At 51.3% G+C, this 14,320-nt stretch overlaps 2 protein-coding genes across 2 annotated transcripts; both read right to left on the bottom strand.

The window, feature by feature from the left end:
• Positions 1-549: 549 nt before the first annotated feature.
• LOC139829655 (expansin-B2-like) lies at positions 550-1,705 on the bottom strand. The gene is made up of 2 exons (XM_051330590.2): positions 1,476-1,705; positions 550-1,382 (listed from the first exon to the last, which is right to left on the bottom strand). The coding sequence occupies exons 1-2, from the start codon at positions 1,648-1,650 to the stop codon at positions 745-747; spliced, it is 813 nt and encodes a 270-aa protein (XP_051186550.1). The 5' UTR covers positions 1,651-1,705; the 3' UTR covers positions 550-744.
• A 2,241-nt stretch (positions 1,706-3,946) lies between these two features.
• On the bottom strand, positions 3,947-5,298 carry LOC127300472 (expansin-B2). The gene is made up of 3 exons (XM_051330588.2): positions 5,057-5,298; positions 4,840-4,949; positions 3,947-4,597 (listed from the first exon to the last, which is right to left on the bottom strand). The coding sequence occupies exons 1-3, from the start codon at positions 5,241-5,243 to the stop codon at positions 4,070-4,072; spliced, it is 825 nt and encodes a 274-aa protein (XP_051186548.1). The 5' UTR covers positions 5,244-5,298; the 3' UTR covers positions 3,947-4,069.
• Between the last annotated feature and the right edge of the window lie 9,022 nt (positions 5,299-14,320).

A 14,320-nucleotide genomic window follows, 5' to 3' on the forward strand; every position in this document is an offset into this window, starting at 1 on the left:
TTGTGTGCATCCATAATGTCTTTAAACATTTCGTTGTTGTACTGGCTGAGTGTAGTTGATATTTTCGCGATAGCAATTTATGCTAACGAAAATAAATCAAACCCTTCTATACAGCGTCCGGCAACCCGGTAACAAATTCCCAGGCGCTCTTAGAGGACGAGCGCGAGTGAGCTCAATCTAGTTGGTATCCACCGCCACCTCCCACTACCTTGTTTTTGGCCCAAAACAAGCAAACTCCCAGACTATTACTAGAACCATCCTGACCACTACCTTGTTCTTGGCCCAAAACAAGCAAACTCCGAGACTATTACTAGAACCATCCTGACTACTCTAAACGCATTTGGTACTCTAGGGCAAATTGCCAAATTTGATGCTCCATATGGGTAGACTTCGTAGATGTTAGCCCGTTGCAAACGAGCCACTTGCCACTTTCAGCTGTTCATCGTGAATGCATTTTATGTACCAGGGAGGAAACTCTACCCCCACTAAGTAGGTTGCAAACATGCTTTTCGGTCGCACACATGAGCATACTATAATAGGATTTTTCATTAGAGTGGTGAGGTTGACTAGCAGTGCTGGCTGGATAAGAACACGTTCAGTAATATTTAGTTTATCACACGCACATCACACAATTAACGCCAATCAAGTAATCAACACGCCTGGAATATTACCCCGCTAGTAAATATGGATCAATCACATAACACTAGCAAAACGATTGACTCAGCCTCGATCGGGGGGAATGAATCAAGAGAACTGGATGTTGGACGAGTAGCTGGTGTCGCCCTTCCAGCCATTGGGGATGGCATTGTTGGCGACGAGCGTCTTGCCGGACTCGCTGGTGACGCGCAAGGAGAGCGGCCCCAGCAGCGCGTCCCTGGAGTCGCACCGCCAGACAGAGCCCCAGGAGCGGTACATGGGCTCCCATCGCCCCGTGGCGCGGCCGTTCGTGGACCGCATGAGGTCCATCTTCACGACAGTGCCGTCCCGGTTGGCGTACTGCACCAGCACCGGGAGGTAGTTGGGGTTGGCGCCGCGCAGGATGTAGAAGCCCAGCTTCATGCCGGCGAAGTTGCAGGGCACCCTCCTGAACTGCATGTCGATGATGCCCGCGTGCCGGAGCTGGTCGTTCTGTCCCGGCATCGCCAGCGCGCCGAACGCCGTGCCGCTGAGGTCGAAGTGGTACTTGGCCACGGGGTAGTAGTTCATGTCGGTGATCACCACCGTCTTTGTCTGGCCGGAGCAGGAGGGGTTGTTGGCTCTCGTGCATCGTATCTGGTAGCAGGTGCCGCAGCCGGCGCCGCCCTGGAACAGGGGCTCGTTGCCGCATGACGTCATAGCGGAGAGTGGGTACTGGTTCACGTTCTTGAAGCCACAAGCACCACCTGCAAATAGATCGATCGGTATTATTGGTACTTGCAAATAACTGCGTGATGCAAGACCAACATGCATTGCGTCGTCGTTGCGTATGAGCGTACCGTTGTCATCGGGGCCGGCGCCGTTGGGCCGGCCGTACCAGGTGGCCTTGGCGGGGAGCCAGCCGGAGTTGTAGGATCTCGCGGCGGAGATGCTGTAGTCGACTGCAGAACGGACGGACGGGACGAGCATAGAGACGAGTGCGACCAGCGCAATGGCGCCATTGGTGTTGGCCATATTGGCAGTTTGGCACTACGGTTGAACTAGTATGAACCTCCTTAGACTTGTACGGTATGTGTACTCCTGATTGCGTCTTGATCGCTGGGCGGGGGATGGCATTTTATAGGCAGCCCAACAGGCAACAATCAGGTGAGAACGACGAGTCGGTGCCAGTTGCAGTTGCATCTGACGACGACGTGTAATGGCGTGTTAAGAACTGCAAGGTAACATGGCTACCGAGGGAATCATGGAGGAATGGAGGCTCCGGTTTAAGTGTGTACGAGTCGGACGACTATGAGATCGCATCTTCAACGAATATGAAATACGGAGTAGAATACAGTCCTGGAGGTGATCATCGAGTAACCGCTAATGATTGCCGTACATAAGCGAAAGTTCTATCGATCCAATGATCATCAACTAACCAGAATCAGATCATGGGGTTGAAGGCATAAAGTCAGACCATTGTTGTGCATTAAGATCTAGCTAGCCCCACGTTATACATTTTAAATTCAAATGATACAACACGCTTAATAGGTGTATTTAAATTAATGGACCGTGTTACCTAAAGAACGTGCCCATCAAACCCTTCTATAGGCTTGCGTCGCTCCCGGGGCGGCTCGGGCGAAACCCTAGACGTCGCTGCCCCCTCCCCCACCTCTCCTCCCCTACATCTCCCTGCCACCACCGGAGGAAATTGGCGGGCAAAGCCCTTCCCGGCAAACAGTGGTGGCGAGCTCTCATCTTCGAGGGCCCCTAGCGGTGGTGGGAGCCTGCTCCTCCTTGTGTGGTGGGATCTTCGGTCGGAGCTTAGCGGCGACCCTAGATGGGATGGCTCGGTCGAAGAAGATGGATGGCGGGGAGGCGGTCCCAAACTTATTCGATGACCTCGATGATTGTTGTTGCCGCAAGGGCGGCACGGCGCCTGGCTCATGGGACTCGGTACGGCTCAAACCCTCATCTCTGCGCGGTACGGGTGGTGGTGGTGCCTGGTGACATCTTCGGTCTGGTGTTGGGAGCTAGCGGACGACATTGTAGGGTGGGGGGTGCCGATCTGCCTAATGAAGGAGGCGGCTCGCGCCAAGACGGTGTCCTGCTTGATACCTGCCCTCATTGATCTGGCCGATGATGAGTTTCAGAAGGCTCCACCGAGGATCTCCTTTGGGCGCCTGATGCCGGTAGTTTGCTGGATCGGATGAGATTTGCTCGTGCGCACCCATATTTCTGGCCGTGCGGCTTCAAGAGTGAGTGATGGGAAGCTTCGGTGTCTGTTGCCATCATAGGACATGTTGGTTTTCGATTTCCATGAAGAAGACAACGGTGGAGATTGTTTTGGCAGTCGAGGTCTAAAGTCTATTAATGACATACCCAGTCTTCGTGGCGACAAGGACTTTACTTGATGTTTCTTGTCTTGCAGTAGCGATATCGACAAGCGGGTGCGGCAACATAGAGGAGTACATAGTCTTATCTTCCATGGTAAAAATTCAAGGTCTGATCTTAATTGGTAATGCCTAGCAATGTCCTTGTTGAAGACATTGTTTTGAGAGCGCGGACTTGCTCCAGGTGAAAATTCAATATCTAGCCTTAATTGCTTGTGCCTGGTAATGACCTTGTTAAAGATATTGTTTTTAGAGCGCGATTTCCGAGTGCTATCTTGGCAATGATTTGTGTTGCAGCTACAAGATTTTGATCACCACAGCGAGATCTTCATTTTTTCTTCTTATTTTTGTAGTAGGGTTTGCATCCGTAATGTCTTTAAACATTTCTTTGCTGTAGAGGGCGAGTGTAATTGATATTTAATATATTCTTTTTATCGAAAATAAATCAAACCCTCCTATATAGCGTCCGGCAACCCGGTAACAAATTCCCACGTGCTCTCTGGTATCCACCGCCACCAGCCTAGAGACGTGTCCCTCTCCCTTGTTTCTGGCCCAAAATAAGCAAACTCCCACGTTGTTATCAAAACCATCATAACCACTCTAGGCGCGTTTAATAGCCTGGACCGAATTTGATGCTCCCATGGGGACAGGCTCCGTAGGTGTTAGCCCGTTACAAACGAGCCACAAGCCACTTTTAGCTGTTAATTTGATTGCTCGTGAATGCATTTTCTGCACTGGGAGGGAACACTAGACCCACTGTTAGGTAGGTTACAAACATACCTTTCTGCCCTGTGGTGCAACGCACCCCTTTCTCGGTTGCACACATAAGCATGCAATGGCAACCTTTTCTATTGAAGTGGTGAGGTTAACTAGCAGTGCTGGCTCAATAAGAAGTTAAAAACACATTCAGTTCATCAAATATCTTCGCGATAGTCGGGCTCACGCTCATCGCACAATTAACGCCAATCAACACGTCTGGAATATTACCTCTCGGTAGTAAATACGGATCAATCACATGACACTTGCAAAACGATTGACTCAGCCTCAATCGGGGGAATGAATCAAGAGAACTGGATGTTGGACGAGTAGCTGGTGTCGCCCTTCCAGCCATTGGGGATGACATTGTTGGCGACGAGCGTCTTGCCGGACTCGCTGGTGACGCGCAGGGAGAGCGGCCCCAGCAGCGCGTCCCTGGAGTCGCATCGCCAGACGGATCCCCAGGATCGGTACATGGGCTCCCAGCGTCCAGTCGGGCGGCCGTTCCTGGAGCGCATGAGGTCCATCTTCACGACGGTGCCGTCCCGGTTGGCGTACTGCACCAGCACCGGCAGGTAGTTGGGGTTGGCGCCCCGCAGGACGTAGAAGCCCAGCTTCATGCCCGCGAAGTTGCAGGGCACCCTCCTGAACTGCATGTCGATGATGCCCGCGTGTCGGAGCTGGTCGTTCCGGCCCGGCATCGCCAGGGCGCCGAACGCCGTGCCGCTGAGGTCGAAGTGGTACTTGGCCACGGGGTAGTAGTTCATGTCGGTGATCACCACCGTCTTTGTCTGGCCGGAACACGCAGGGTTGTTGGTTCTCGTGCACCGTATCTAAAACAACAATGGAGGAAAACATAGAAGGTCAACTTCCCGATGTATACATGGCACATGGCAGAATACCTAACATTGATCGACATCGGTTTGAGTTCGACCAAGCTAATCATTAGTGATCAGAAATCAGCATCAACTAATTTAATCGACATTGACACATCGTCATTAGCTGACATTGTCGTCACCACGCGTGGTAGTGGTAGTAAGTTGCAAATTCCTAGAGCTGTCAGTGCATACTGTACCTGGTAGCAGGTGCCGCAGCCGGCGCCACCCTGGAAGAGGGGCTCGTTGCCGCAGGAAATCATGGCGGACAAGGGGTACCGGTTCACGTTCTTGAAGCCGCAAGCACCACCTGCAAATGGTAGATCGATCAGCATTATTACTTTTACCGAGCTGGAACTTCTGCGTGATGCAAGAACGACATTGCGCCGTCATCGCATATGATTTCAGCGTACATACCGTTGTCGTCGGCCCCGGCGCCGTTGGGCTGGCCGTACCAGGTGGCCTTGGCGGGGAGCCAGCCGGAGTTGTAGGATCTAGCGGCGGAGACGCCGTAGTCGACTGCAGAACGGACGGACGGGACGACCAGGGAGAGGAGCGCGACAACGACAAGCGCGACGGCGCCATTGCTGGTGACACCAGCCATATTGGCAGTACGGTTATATGAACCTCCTTAATTAGACTTGTACGATTTGTACTTGCTGGACTCCTGTTTGTGTTTTGATGGTTGAGCGGGACGGGATTTATAGGCAGGCAAAATGAGGTGAGAACGATGAGTCGGCGCCAGTTGCAGTTGCGCCGACGAACGACGACGACGTGTAATGGCGTGTTTAGAACTGCAAGGGTAACATGGCTACGGACGGAATCACGGAGGAATGGAGGCTCCCGTTTAAGTGTGTACGAGTCGTACGACTATGAGATCTCATCTTCAACGAATATGAATTACAATAACATCCTGGAAGTGATCATCCAGTAACCGCTAATGATTTGGGTACACAACTGAAAATGTTTATTGCATATTTTTTGGGTGGTGGCGGTGCAGTGGAGAGGCTCCGGTTTGATTAATTGCAGAAAATCAGACCATTGTTGTGGCCTCCGGTTTGATTGCAGAGAGTCAGACCATTGTTGTGGCCTAAAAGTCAAGCTCCACGCTATATATTTGATGCAAATGATACTCTAGGGCTTAATATGAGTACATAAAACAATTTACACTGGTTAGTATATTTTGCATACTTATGTCTCTCTTAATATTCGTAAAAAGTATATTTTGCATAACAAACTATAACCTAATAATGAACCACAACCCAATAACGAACGTGCCACTCTAATAGAGCAAGAACAATATATGCCAACTTACGACTAGCTCCAGATAACGAAAGATACATGAGGGTCCGCCTAACGTCCAGGTGACTAAGAGCTAAGTTAGTTCAAAGTAAACTAACATTACCGCCGCTCCTTTCCCATGATCTTGTCCTCAACCTCCGGCAAGCATTGCTCCTTTATACCTTCGAGCGATCCATGCCTCCAACACAACCACTGCCGGGTAAACCGCCGTCTACCACGTCCGTGGCCAGGGCGTTGCCGTGACGTCTCTCTTAGCTCCTCCTCCGCCATTTCAAAGTCTACCCCGACCATCCCTCTTAGCCCTGCCCCCTTCTTATCCGGAGCCAAAAACCTCGCACTCCCCCATCGTTAAGTTTTTTCTCAGCTCTGAAGGGGTTTGATGCATGTAAAATAAACAACTCCCTACACTACCACCCAATATCTATCTATGAAGATGCAATGGATCTAAATGATCTTACTGAGCTAAAGCAAAAGAGGCTTAATGACAACTGTGACCGTGGCGATCCCCACATCTAGGCGTATTCCTCCCATCCGCGAGGACATATCTCCCCCTTGCTTCAATCCAAGGATCATGTGTATGATCCCTCTCCCGGTATCAATTCATCATGTAATCTAATATGTCAATGTTCCACCATTCAGAGCGTGACTCTAACGGAAAAATCTACGGCATCTTAGCGTGCCTATGTGGAGAAGTCCATGAGAGATAACCTCCATGAGGGAGAGACTCATCAAGGGAGATAGATAGAGAGAGAGAAGAGCCAACCAAGAGGCTTATTTCTAAGGCACAACGATTGATTTGAGACAGACATGAGACCCTACGTTTATATAGGAGGAGGGGTGGGGGAGGGGCAGCATACGGCTGCACCCCACCGTCCCTTGGCTGCTCCCTTATTTGGAAGGTTTGGTGAGCCTCGAAACACTAGGGCACACCAACCTCCTTGTCTAGCATGGAGGCCCTAGGGGGGCTACATGTGCCCCTTAAAGCTCATGTGGCCAGCCTTGGTGGCCTTTCGGCCATCCTCCAGCCCCTATGGTAACTTCATGATAAAGTTGGAGGCCCAATTCCTTATATAAATTAACCGAACCTATTCCTATCAATCCCAAACTTATTTAGTAATTCCGGAACACTTCCGATGATACTTTGAAACAATATTAACAACTCCAAAACACTTTCGAAAGTTTCTCTCTCACATAAAGAAGTCCCGAAACAATTACGAAACCTCTCTGGTATTACTTTGACAATCCCAGAAAATTCCAATTTCATTATCTGAAACACATACCATATATATAACACTTATATAAATTCTTAGAAAGTTTAAATTACTTTAAACGTGTGATCCACTCATGACTCCCAACTCCTTCAGATCATAACCAACAGCCGGACTCTGTGATGGCTCCTGTGCGTACTCGAATTACTTCGAACACACCTTCGGTTATACATATTTCTTTATCTATTGCTTCATGATATACTGAAAGTCTAAGGCGAGACTTTGATATCCCCATGATTCAACTCCTGATCACTATACCAGTTATCCTTGTTCCGGTTTCATTATTATTTATGCCGTATTCCAATGTCCTCGTGATTACTATCACAATCTGTTTGGTTACACGGTAGAGGGAAACTGTAATATTGAGAGGGTCCAGACCATATCTCTTCGTAGTCGGAGGAGCAATATCCTAGTTTTGGACTATACTTGCCGCACACACACTTTCTGATGTAGTTGAAGGCTGGAGGTCACATTTATAATCACCCTCTTCAGGTCAATGTTTGATTAGTTCAAAGTATATCTTCCGGTGTGTATGTACTTGATATCCTTGTGGTCTAAGAACTTTTACATATGATCAACACATAAAGCTAATACTAACAACCAATGACTACGTGTCTCATAGCATATCATACATAAGGGGTCGGTCCAGTGCCCTTGTTCTTCAAACAATGCACTCTCATTGTTGATGGAATTCTTGTAACAATGACTATGCCCATGACAAGAAAACATAGTCATCATTCAAGAAATGAGCTAGTTCTAGATACATGACTAGGAACAACTTCTGTGTTTATCTCTTTAAAGATGCTTATGAGTTTTCCTTTAAATATCATATTCAAGACACATAACAGTTCTCGGCTGAAAAAATAAACGTTAATCATAAACTGATAGTTAAATAATAATATTTATTATTGGCTCTAAGGCATAAGTCCTTCAAATACAGCCCACCGTGGTCAGGCGTGTGGGCCCTGACTCCGATGAGGTTAGTGGTCGACTCTCTCATCTCTCTCTGTTTTCTTGTCCGGGTCGAGAGTGAGGTGGGAGAGAATGTTCTTTTCAGAAACGCGCGAGAAAGTTGTTTATAGATAGGAGAAGAACCAAACACAAGCATCCACAAACAAACAACACCAAGGCCAACAAGGCTTAGAAGAAAAAAATGGTGTACAACTCACAAAAATCCCACTAGTTTCCACCTCCCCGCCCCCTTTACAATGGCATCCACCACAAGCGCTTATGTATTCGTATTGTTCTTGAAGATCATGTTGTTCGCTAAGTGCCAAGAGGAAGAGAGGTTGCACTTGAGGTTTAATCTATGCCAACCATGAGTCAATTAGCACACGCGGCTACGGTTTTAGTAGGCTATCTACAGAAGAAGGAGCCAAGGATAGGTAAACCCAAGCCTCTAAGGACCACAAAGCAAATGGTCCTCGCACGCGCAAGGGCATGAAAGGAGGAGGCGATCATTTTTTTCGGAGTCTTGTATGAAGAAAGCGCAAGAGTCATCCATGGTTAGCCTATGATAAAGTCTCTGATCACGTGTCTAACACCTGTTCCACGCCACTTACCAGTCAAATAGTTTGAATTCGAGGGGTGCTTTGAATTTCCAAATTGGGTCATACCATGGTCATAGAGGGCGCCCTTCTTCGTCGGTAGGTGCAAGGGAATTGTACCAAGCACAAGAAAACCAAGCATGGATTTTCTCCTCGGAGAGAATGTGAGGCTAAGGAGGATGGGGATGAAGATGGATGGGACTCACCGACACAAATCTTAACACAATGGTCCAAAGGCGAAGGAGGTGACAAGTACTAATCTAATTCTCATCGAGCCGTAGCAAACACAACACAAAACACATCGAAGAAGTCCCCTTCCGCTGGGGGGGGGGGGGGGCAACAGTGTTGACACTTAGTTTCTGTGAGTCGCGAGAAACTGAATATTTCTTAGGATTAGCTCAGTTCGAGAGGAAGCCGGAAACTGGCACTCTTAGGTAACATTTTATCAAATTCGCTTCTATTGTATCTCCGGGAAAATATAAATTTATATCAATGATTCACACAGTATTTTTTTCGAGAATACACCATGGAGAGGTGTATCAATCATATAGAAGGGGTGCCAAGAGGCACAAAGGGGCTGCCAACAAGAGGTGGCAGGTCCTCACCCTAAACCTACTCTCCTAATTGCCACGGTGTAGCTACAGGTTCGGGAAAAACAAAGACATCGCTACGGAAAAGCTTCGCCAGCTTCCACCTATCGCACTCCTCCCTAATCTTCTCCTTGATGCAAAGCTGGGATGGGGCCGCCCCATTGAAGACCACGTCATTCCTGTGCCTCCAAATGCACCAGAACACCAGGATGATGGCCGTCCACAGGTCCCGCTGGAGAGACCGCAGGCACGACCTGGAAGTCCACCACTCAACAATGCCGGAGTCAGCCACCGGGAGCCAATCCGTGTTGTCCCACTGCCGGAGGACCCATATCCAAACCTCCCGCGCGACGACACATCCAAGGAGAAGGTGTTGCAGCGTCTCCGGCTCCTGATCGCAAAGGGGGCAAGCCGCGGGGGCCGGCAGACCACGGTGTAGCAGTCTGTCTGCAGTCCAGCAGCGGTTCTTCGACACTAGCCACGCGAAGAACTTGCAACTGTAAGGCGCTCTGGAACGCCAGATCTCGTCCACCACATGGGCTCTGATAGTTCCGCCAAAGAAGCCTCGTAGGCTGACTTGGAAGAGTAGCAGCCGTCGCTAGTCCACCTCCAAACTAGCTTATCCTCTCTAACAGGATCGAGGACAACAGAGGCTAGCCTGTGCCACAGCAAAAAGAACTCGGGTAGAGCTCGCTCACCCAAATCCGGACCGCAGTCCAGAAGCCATCCACCTGCCAGTCCATCTTTGACCGAACGAGTATTGGCCCTCCGCTTGGAGACCAACATGGCCACATGTGGAGCTATATCCTCCACCTTCTCTCCTCCCGGCCACCTGTCTTTCCAAAACCGTGCCCGCTCTCCATTGCCCAACTCGTAGTAAGTAGCAGCGTCAACAATCGCAGAGCACATGCTGGGTGTTTGGATGTTAAAATCTGCCCAAGCCTTGGAGGGATCTACCTTCTGGAGCCACGACCACCGGCATCTAAGAGCCAGGTTGAGGAGTTTGAGGTTCGGAATCCCCAAACCGCCCAGCAGCTTTGGCGAGGCCACCTTATCCCACGCAACCAAACAGTGTCCTCCCTTGACCTCTCTCCGGCCTTTCCACATGAAAGCCCAACTGATCTTGAGAAGCGACTCAAGAACCTTGGGAGGAATGTCCAACGACATCATGGCGTGAATGGGAATCGCACATAACATCGTGTGAACAAGGATAGTCCTCCCCCCTCTGGTGAGAAGGTTCGCACACCACGGTTGCAGCCTTCCGGCCGCATTATCCACGAGCGGCTGAAGCTGCGCCGCCGTCACCTTTCGAAGCCCCAGGGATAGGCCCAGGTACTTGAAGGGGAAGGAGGCAACCTCACAGCCCAAGATCGAACGCGCAAGATCCACTTGCTCCACCGAGCAACGAATGGGGTGGATGGAGCATTTGGCGAGGTTGGTGCGGAGCCCCTATGCCACCCCAAAGTCATCCACGATGGAGGCACAAGCTAGGAGGTCACCTCTCGTAGGCCTGATGAAGGTGACTACGTCGTCGGCGTACATGGAGGTGCGATGCCGGAAACCACTTGGGGCCAACTCCGAGAGGAGACCATCTGCCGCCGCCCGCTCAAACAGCAGGTGCAGGACATCCATGACCGTGTCAAATAGCAGGGGGAAAGGGGGTCGCCCTGCCGGAGGCCATGCCGGTTGTAGATAAGGCCACCAGCCGCCCCATTCACCACCACACGGGTCGACGTAGAGCCGAGCAGCCCGCAGACCATGGTGATCCACTTGTGTCCAAAGCCAAGCTTCTTCAGGACTTCGAGAAGGAAGGCCCAATCCACTGTGTCAAAGGCCTTGGTGATGTCCAACTTCAACAGGATGGCGTCCGTCTTCCGCGCATGCAATTTGCTGGCCGTGCATTGCACCAACTGGAAGTTGTCATGAAGGCAGCGGCCCCGGATAAAGGCGCTCTGCTGCGGTCCCACGAGCTCAGACATACGAGGAGCCAGCCGTGCCGACAACACCTTAGCCACCAGCTTTGCCACACTGTGAATCAAGCTGATGGGGCGGAAGTCTTTGTTCTCCACAGCATCGGCGTGCTTAGGAAGGAGGGAGACCAACGCCTGATTCGCCACATGCAGCCCCCGACAATCACCACTCCACAAGGATCGAAAAGCATCCATGAGGTCGTGCTTGATAATGTGCTAGCACGCCACATAGAATCTACCGGAGAACCCATCCGGGCCTGGCGCCTTGTCCAACTCCTGGGATCGGATCACACCCCAAACCTCATCCTCCGAGAAGGTGACCTCCAGAGCCGACAGATCATGCGTCTGCACCCCCAAATAGTCCAAGTCCAGGGTGAAGTCCCGCTCGGGTGCAGACCCCAGGAGGAGCTCATAGAAGGAGTCCACCGCCTCGGCTTTCGCCTCTTGGTCAGACACCAGGACGCCATCCACCTTGAGCTGAGCAATGAAGTTCTTCCGACAGCGATGGTTGGCGTGAAGGTGGAAGAACTTGGTGCAGGCGTCACCCTCTGCGAGCCACGTGATCCTCGACCGCTGCCTAGCGATCGTCCTCTCCAAGGAGGCCAACCCGAGCAGCTTCCGCTTGAGAAGCTTCCTGAAGCCTCTCTCCTCGGTAGAGAGGGCCCGAGTCTCCATCGCCACATCCAGACGTAGGATCAGCTCATTGGCCAGCAAGATCTGTTTCTTGTTGCTGCCAATGAAGCGATCACTCCAGCTAGATAGGGCCTTAGCCGTAGCCGCCAACTTGGCAGCAAGGCGCTTGAACGGGTTCTCGATGGGCTGAACCGACGTCCAGGCACCCTCCACAACCTCTAAGAAATCATCCACTTTCGGCCAGAATGCTTCGAATCGGAAGCGGCGAGCCGCCTTCAGCTCTGCCGCCAAACTCAGCAGAAGCGGGCAGTGGTCTGAGGTGGAGGAAGACATCGCAGAGAGAAAGGAGGAAGGGAACGCCACCTCCCAGTCCACAGTGGAGAAAACTCGGTCTAACCTCTCCAAGGTCGGGCGCTCCCGCTCATTAGACCACGTGTAACGACGGCCATTGAGGTAGAGCTCCTTGAGTTCCAACTCAGCAAGAAGGCGGCGGAACTTGCCCATCATCCGCCTATTGAGATTGGCGTTGTTCTTATCCACAGCATCCACGATAAGGTTAAAATCACCAGCCACTGCCCACGGACCCGGGTGAAGATCCCTGATGTCCTTAATCTCTTGGAGAAAGAGACATTTGTCTATATCTGCTTGCGGGCCATAGACCACGGTGAGCCACCAACCGGTCGACCCCGAACCGCCAACTCTTGCCGTGATGGCATTGTTAGAGTAGTGCGGGTTAGACAAGGAGACCACTGCCGATTTCCAAGCCAAAAGAATGCCACCTCGTGTGCCATCGGCGGGGAGGAAGAAGTACTCATCAAACTCCCGACCGAGGCAACGATCCACAGTTGTACGGTCAACCACTTGCAGCTTAGTTTCGAGAAAACAAACCACACTTGCCCCCGAAAGACAGGCCACCTGGTAAATCGAATCACACCGCGCCAAGGAGTTTAGGCCACGGACATTCCACACCAATAAGGAGAAAAACCAGTCTGACATGGTAAACAACAAGAGGTCTGGGTACAAGTGAGAAAAAGCTCAAACAACTACATCCACGTCTCCCTCCTCAACCACAGGAAGCACGTTTGGCAACCAGCCAAACAGAGCCAGGCACGCAGTAAGGTGCTCCGCCGTCATGGGCTTCTCCTCGAAGTAGCGTAGGTAGGCCTGGAGCGTCTCCTCGCTGATCACCTCGCCCTCCATCGCCAACTCCAGCTGAATCATGAGGGTCTTTTGTTGCTGCGTGATCGAGGCTCCCGAAGAGAACCGCCCCGCCACACGAGCACTACGCCGAACCACCGAAGGAGGGGGTCTCTTGGCTCTCGGCTTCCTCGCCGTTGGACGCGGGAGCAGCGCCGCCTTCTTGCGGCGGCAGCGCTCACGGAACACCGCAAGCGCGCAGCTGGTGTCCACGGAGTCCGAGCCCACCGGGGTCGAGGGCACCACCGACGTGGAGGGCAGCGGCGGCTGCAGCTCCGGCTGCGCCTCCTCCACTATCTCGCCGTCTTCGACCTCCACCTGCGGCTCCTGCACCTGCTTCGTCACCGACGGAGAGGACCGGGAGATCTCCACGGTGAACATCGACATGGGAGATTGCAGCCACCGTCCTCTCCCCTCGAAGGAGTCGCGAAAACAGGAGGAGCTCAAGGGGGAGAGCGGGCCTGTAGGTGATCAGAGCACCCCTGTAGGCGAGAGCACCCCATCCCCCTTGCCTATCGGCCGCCACCACGGGTCGTCGTCTTGGATCGAAGCAGAGCTCGTCGTCGTCTTGGGTCGTCGTCGTCTTGGGTCACACAATTTTGAATATGGGGTTAGCACAGCTTGGTAGCGAGTTTGTTGACTGTGATTTTACAAAATTGCAGTCTAATGAGGAATCTGAAAATCTCATTAGTACGTATCATATGGGTGGAGTGCATTTTTAGCTTTAGTTTGACATTTTTAACTACATATCAACATAAATTATTGTATGTAGCGTGAAGCTAGATCTTAATGCACAACAGGGGGCCTGACTTTCTGGAATCAACCCCATGATCTGATTATGGTTACTAAACGATCGCATTGGATATAATTTTCAGTTGTGTACCCAAATCATTTAGCGGTTAATCGATGACCACTTCCAAAGATGTGATTTTGTTTTCGTTGAAGATGAGATTTTATAGTTGCACGCGCTTAAACCGGAGGCTCCATTCCTCCGCGATTCCCTCCGTAGCCATGTTACCCTTTTCAATTCTAAACACGCCATTACACTCGTCGTCGTTGTCGTCGGGTGCAACTGCAACTCGCCGGCTCTTCGTTCTCACCTGATTGTTGCCAGTTGGGCTGCCTATAAATGCCATCCCGCCCAGCGATCAAGACACAAACAGGAGTACAGCAA

This window comes from Lolium perenne, chromosome 5 (genome assembly GCF_019359855.2).
Source record: "Lolium perenne isolate Kyuss_39 chromosome 5, Kyuss_2.0, whole genome shotgun sequence".
Lineage (NCBI taxonomy): Eukaryota > Viridiplantae > Streptophyta > Magnoliopsida > Poales > Poaceae > Lolium > Lolium perenne.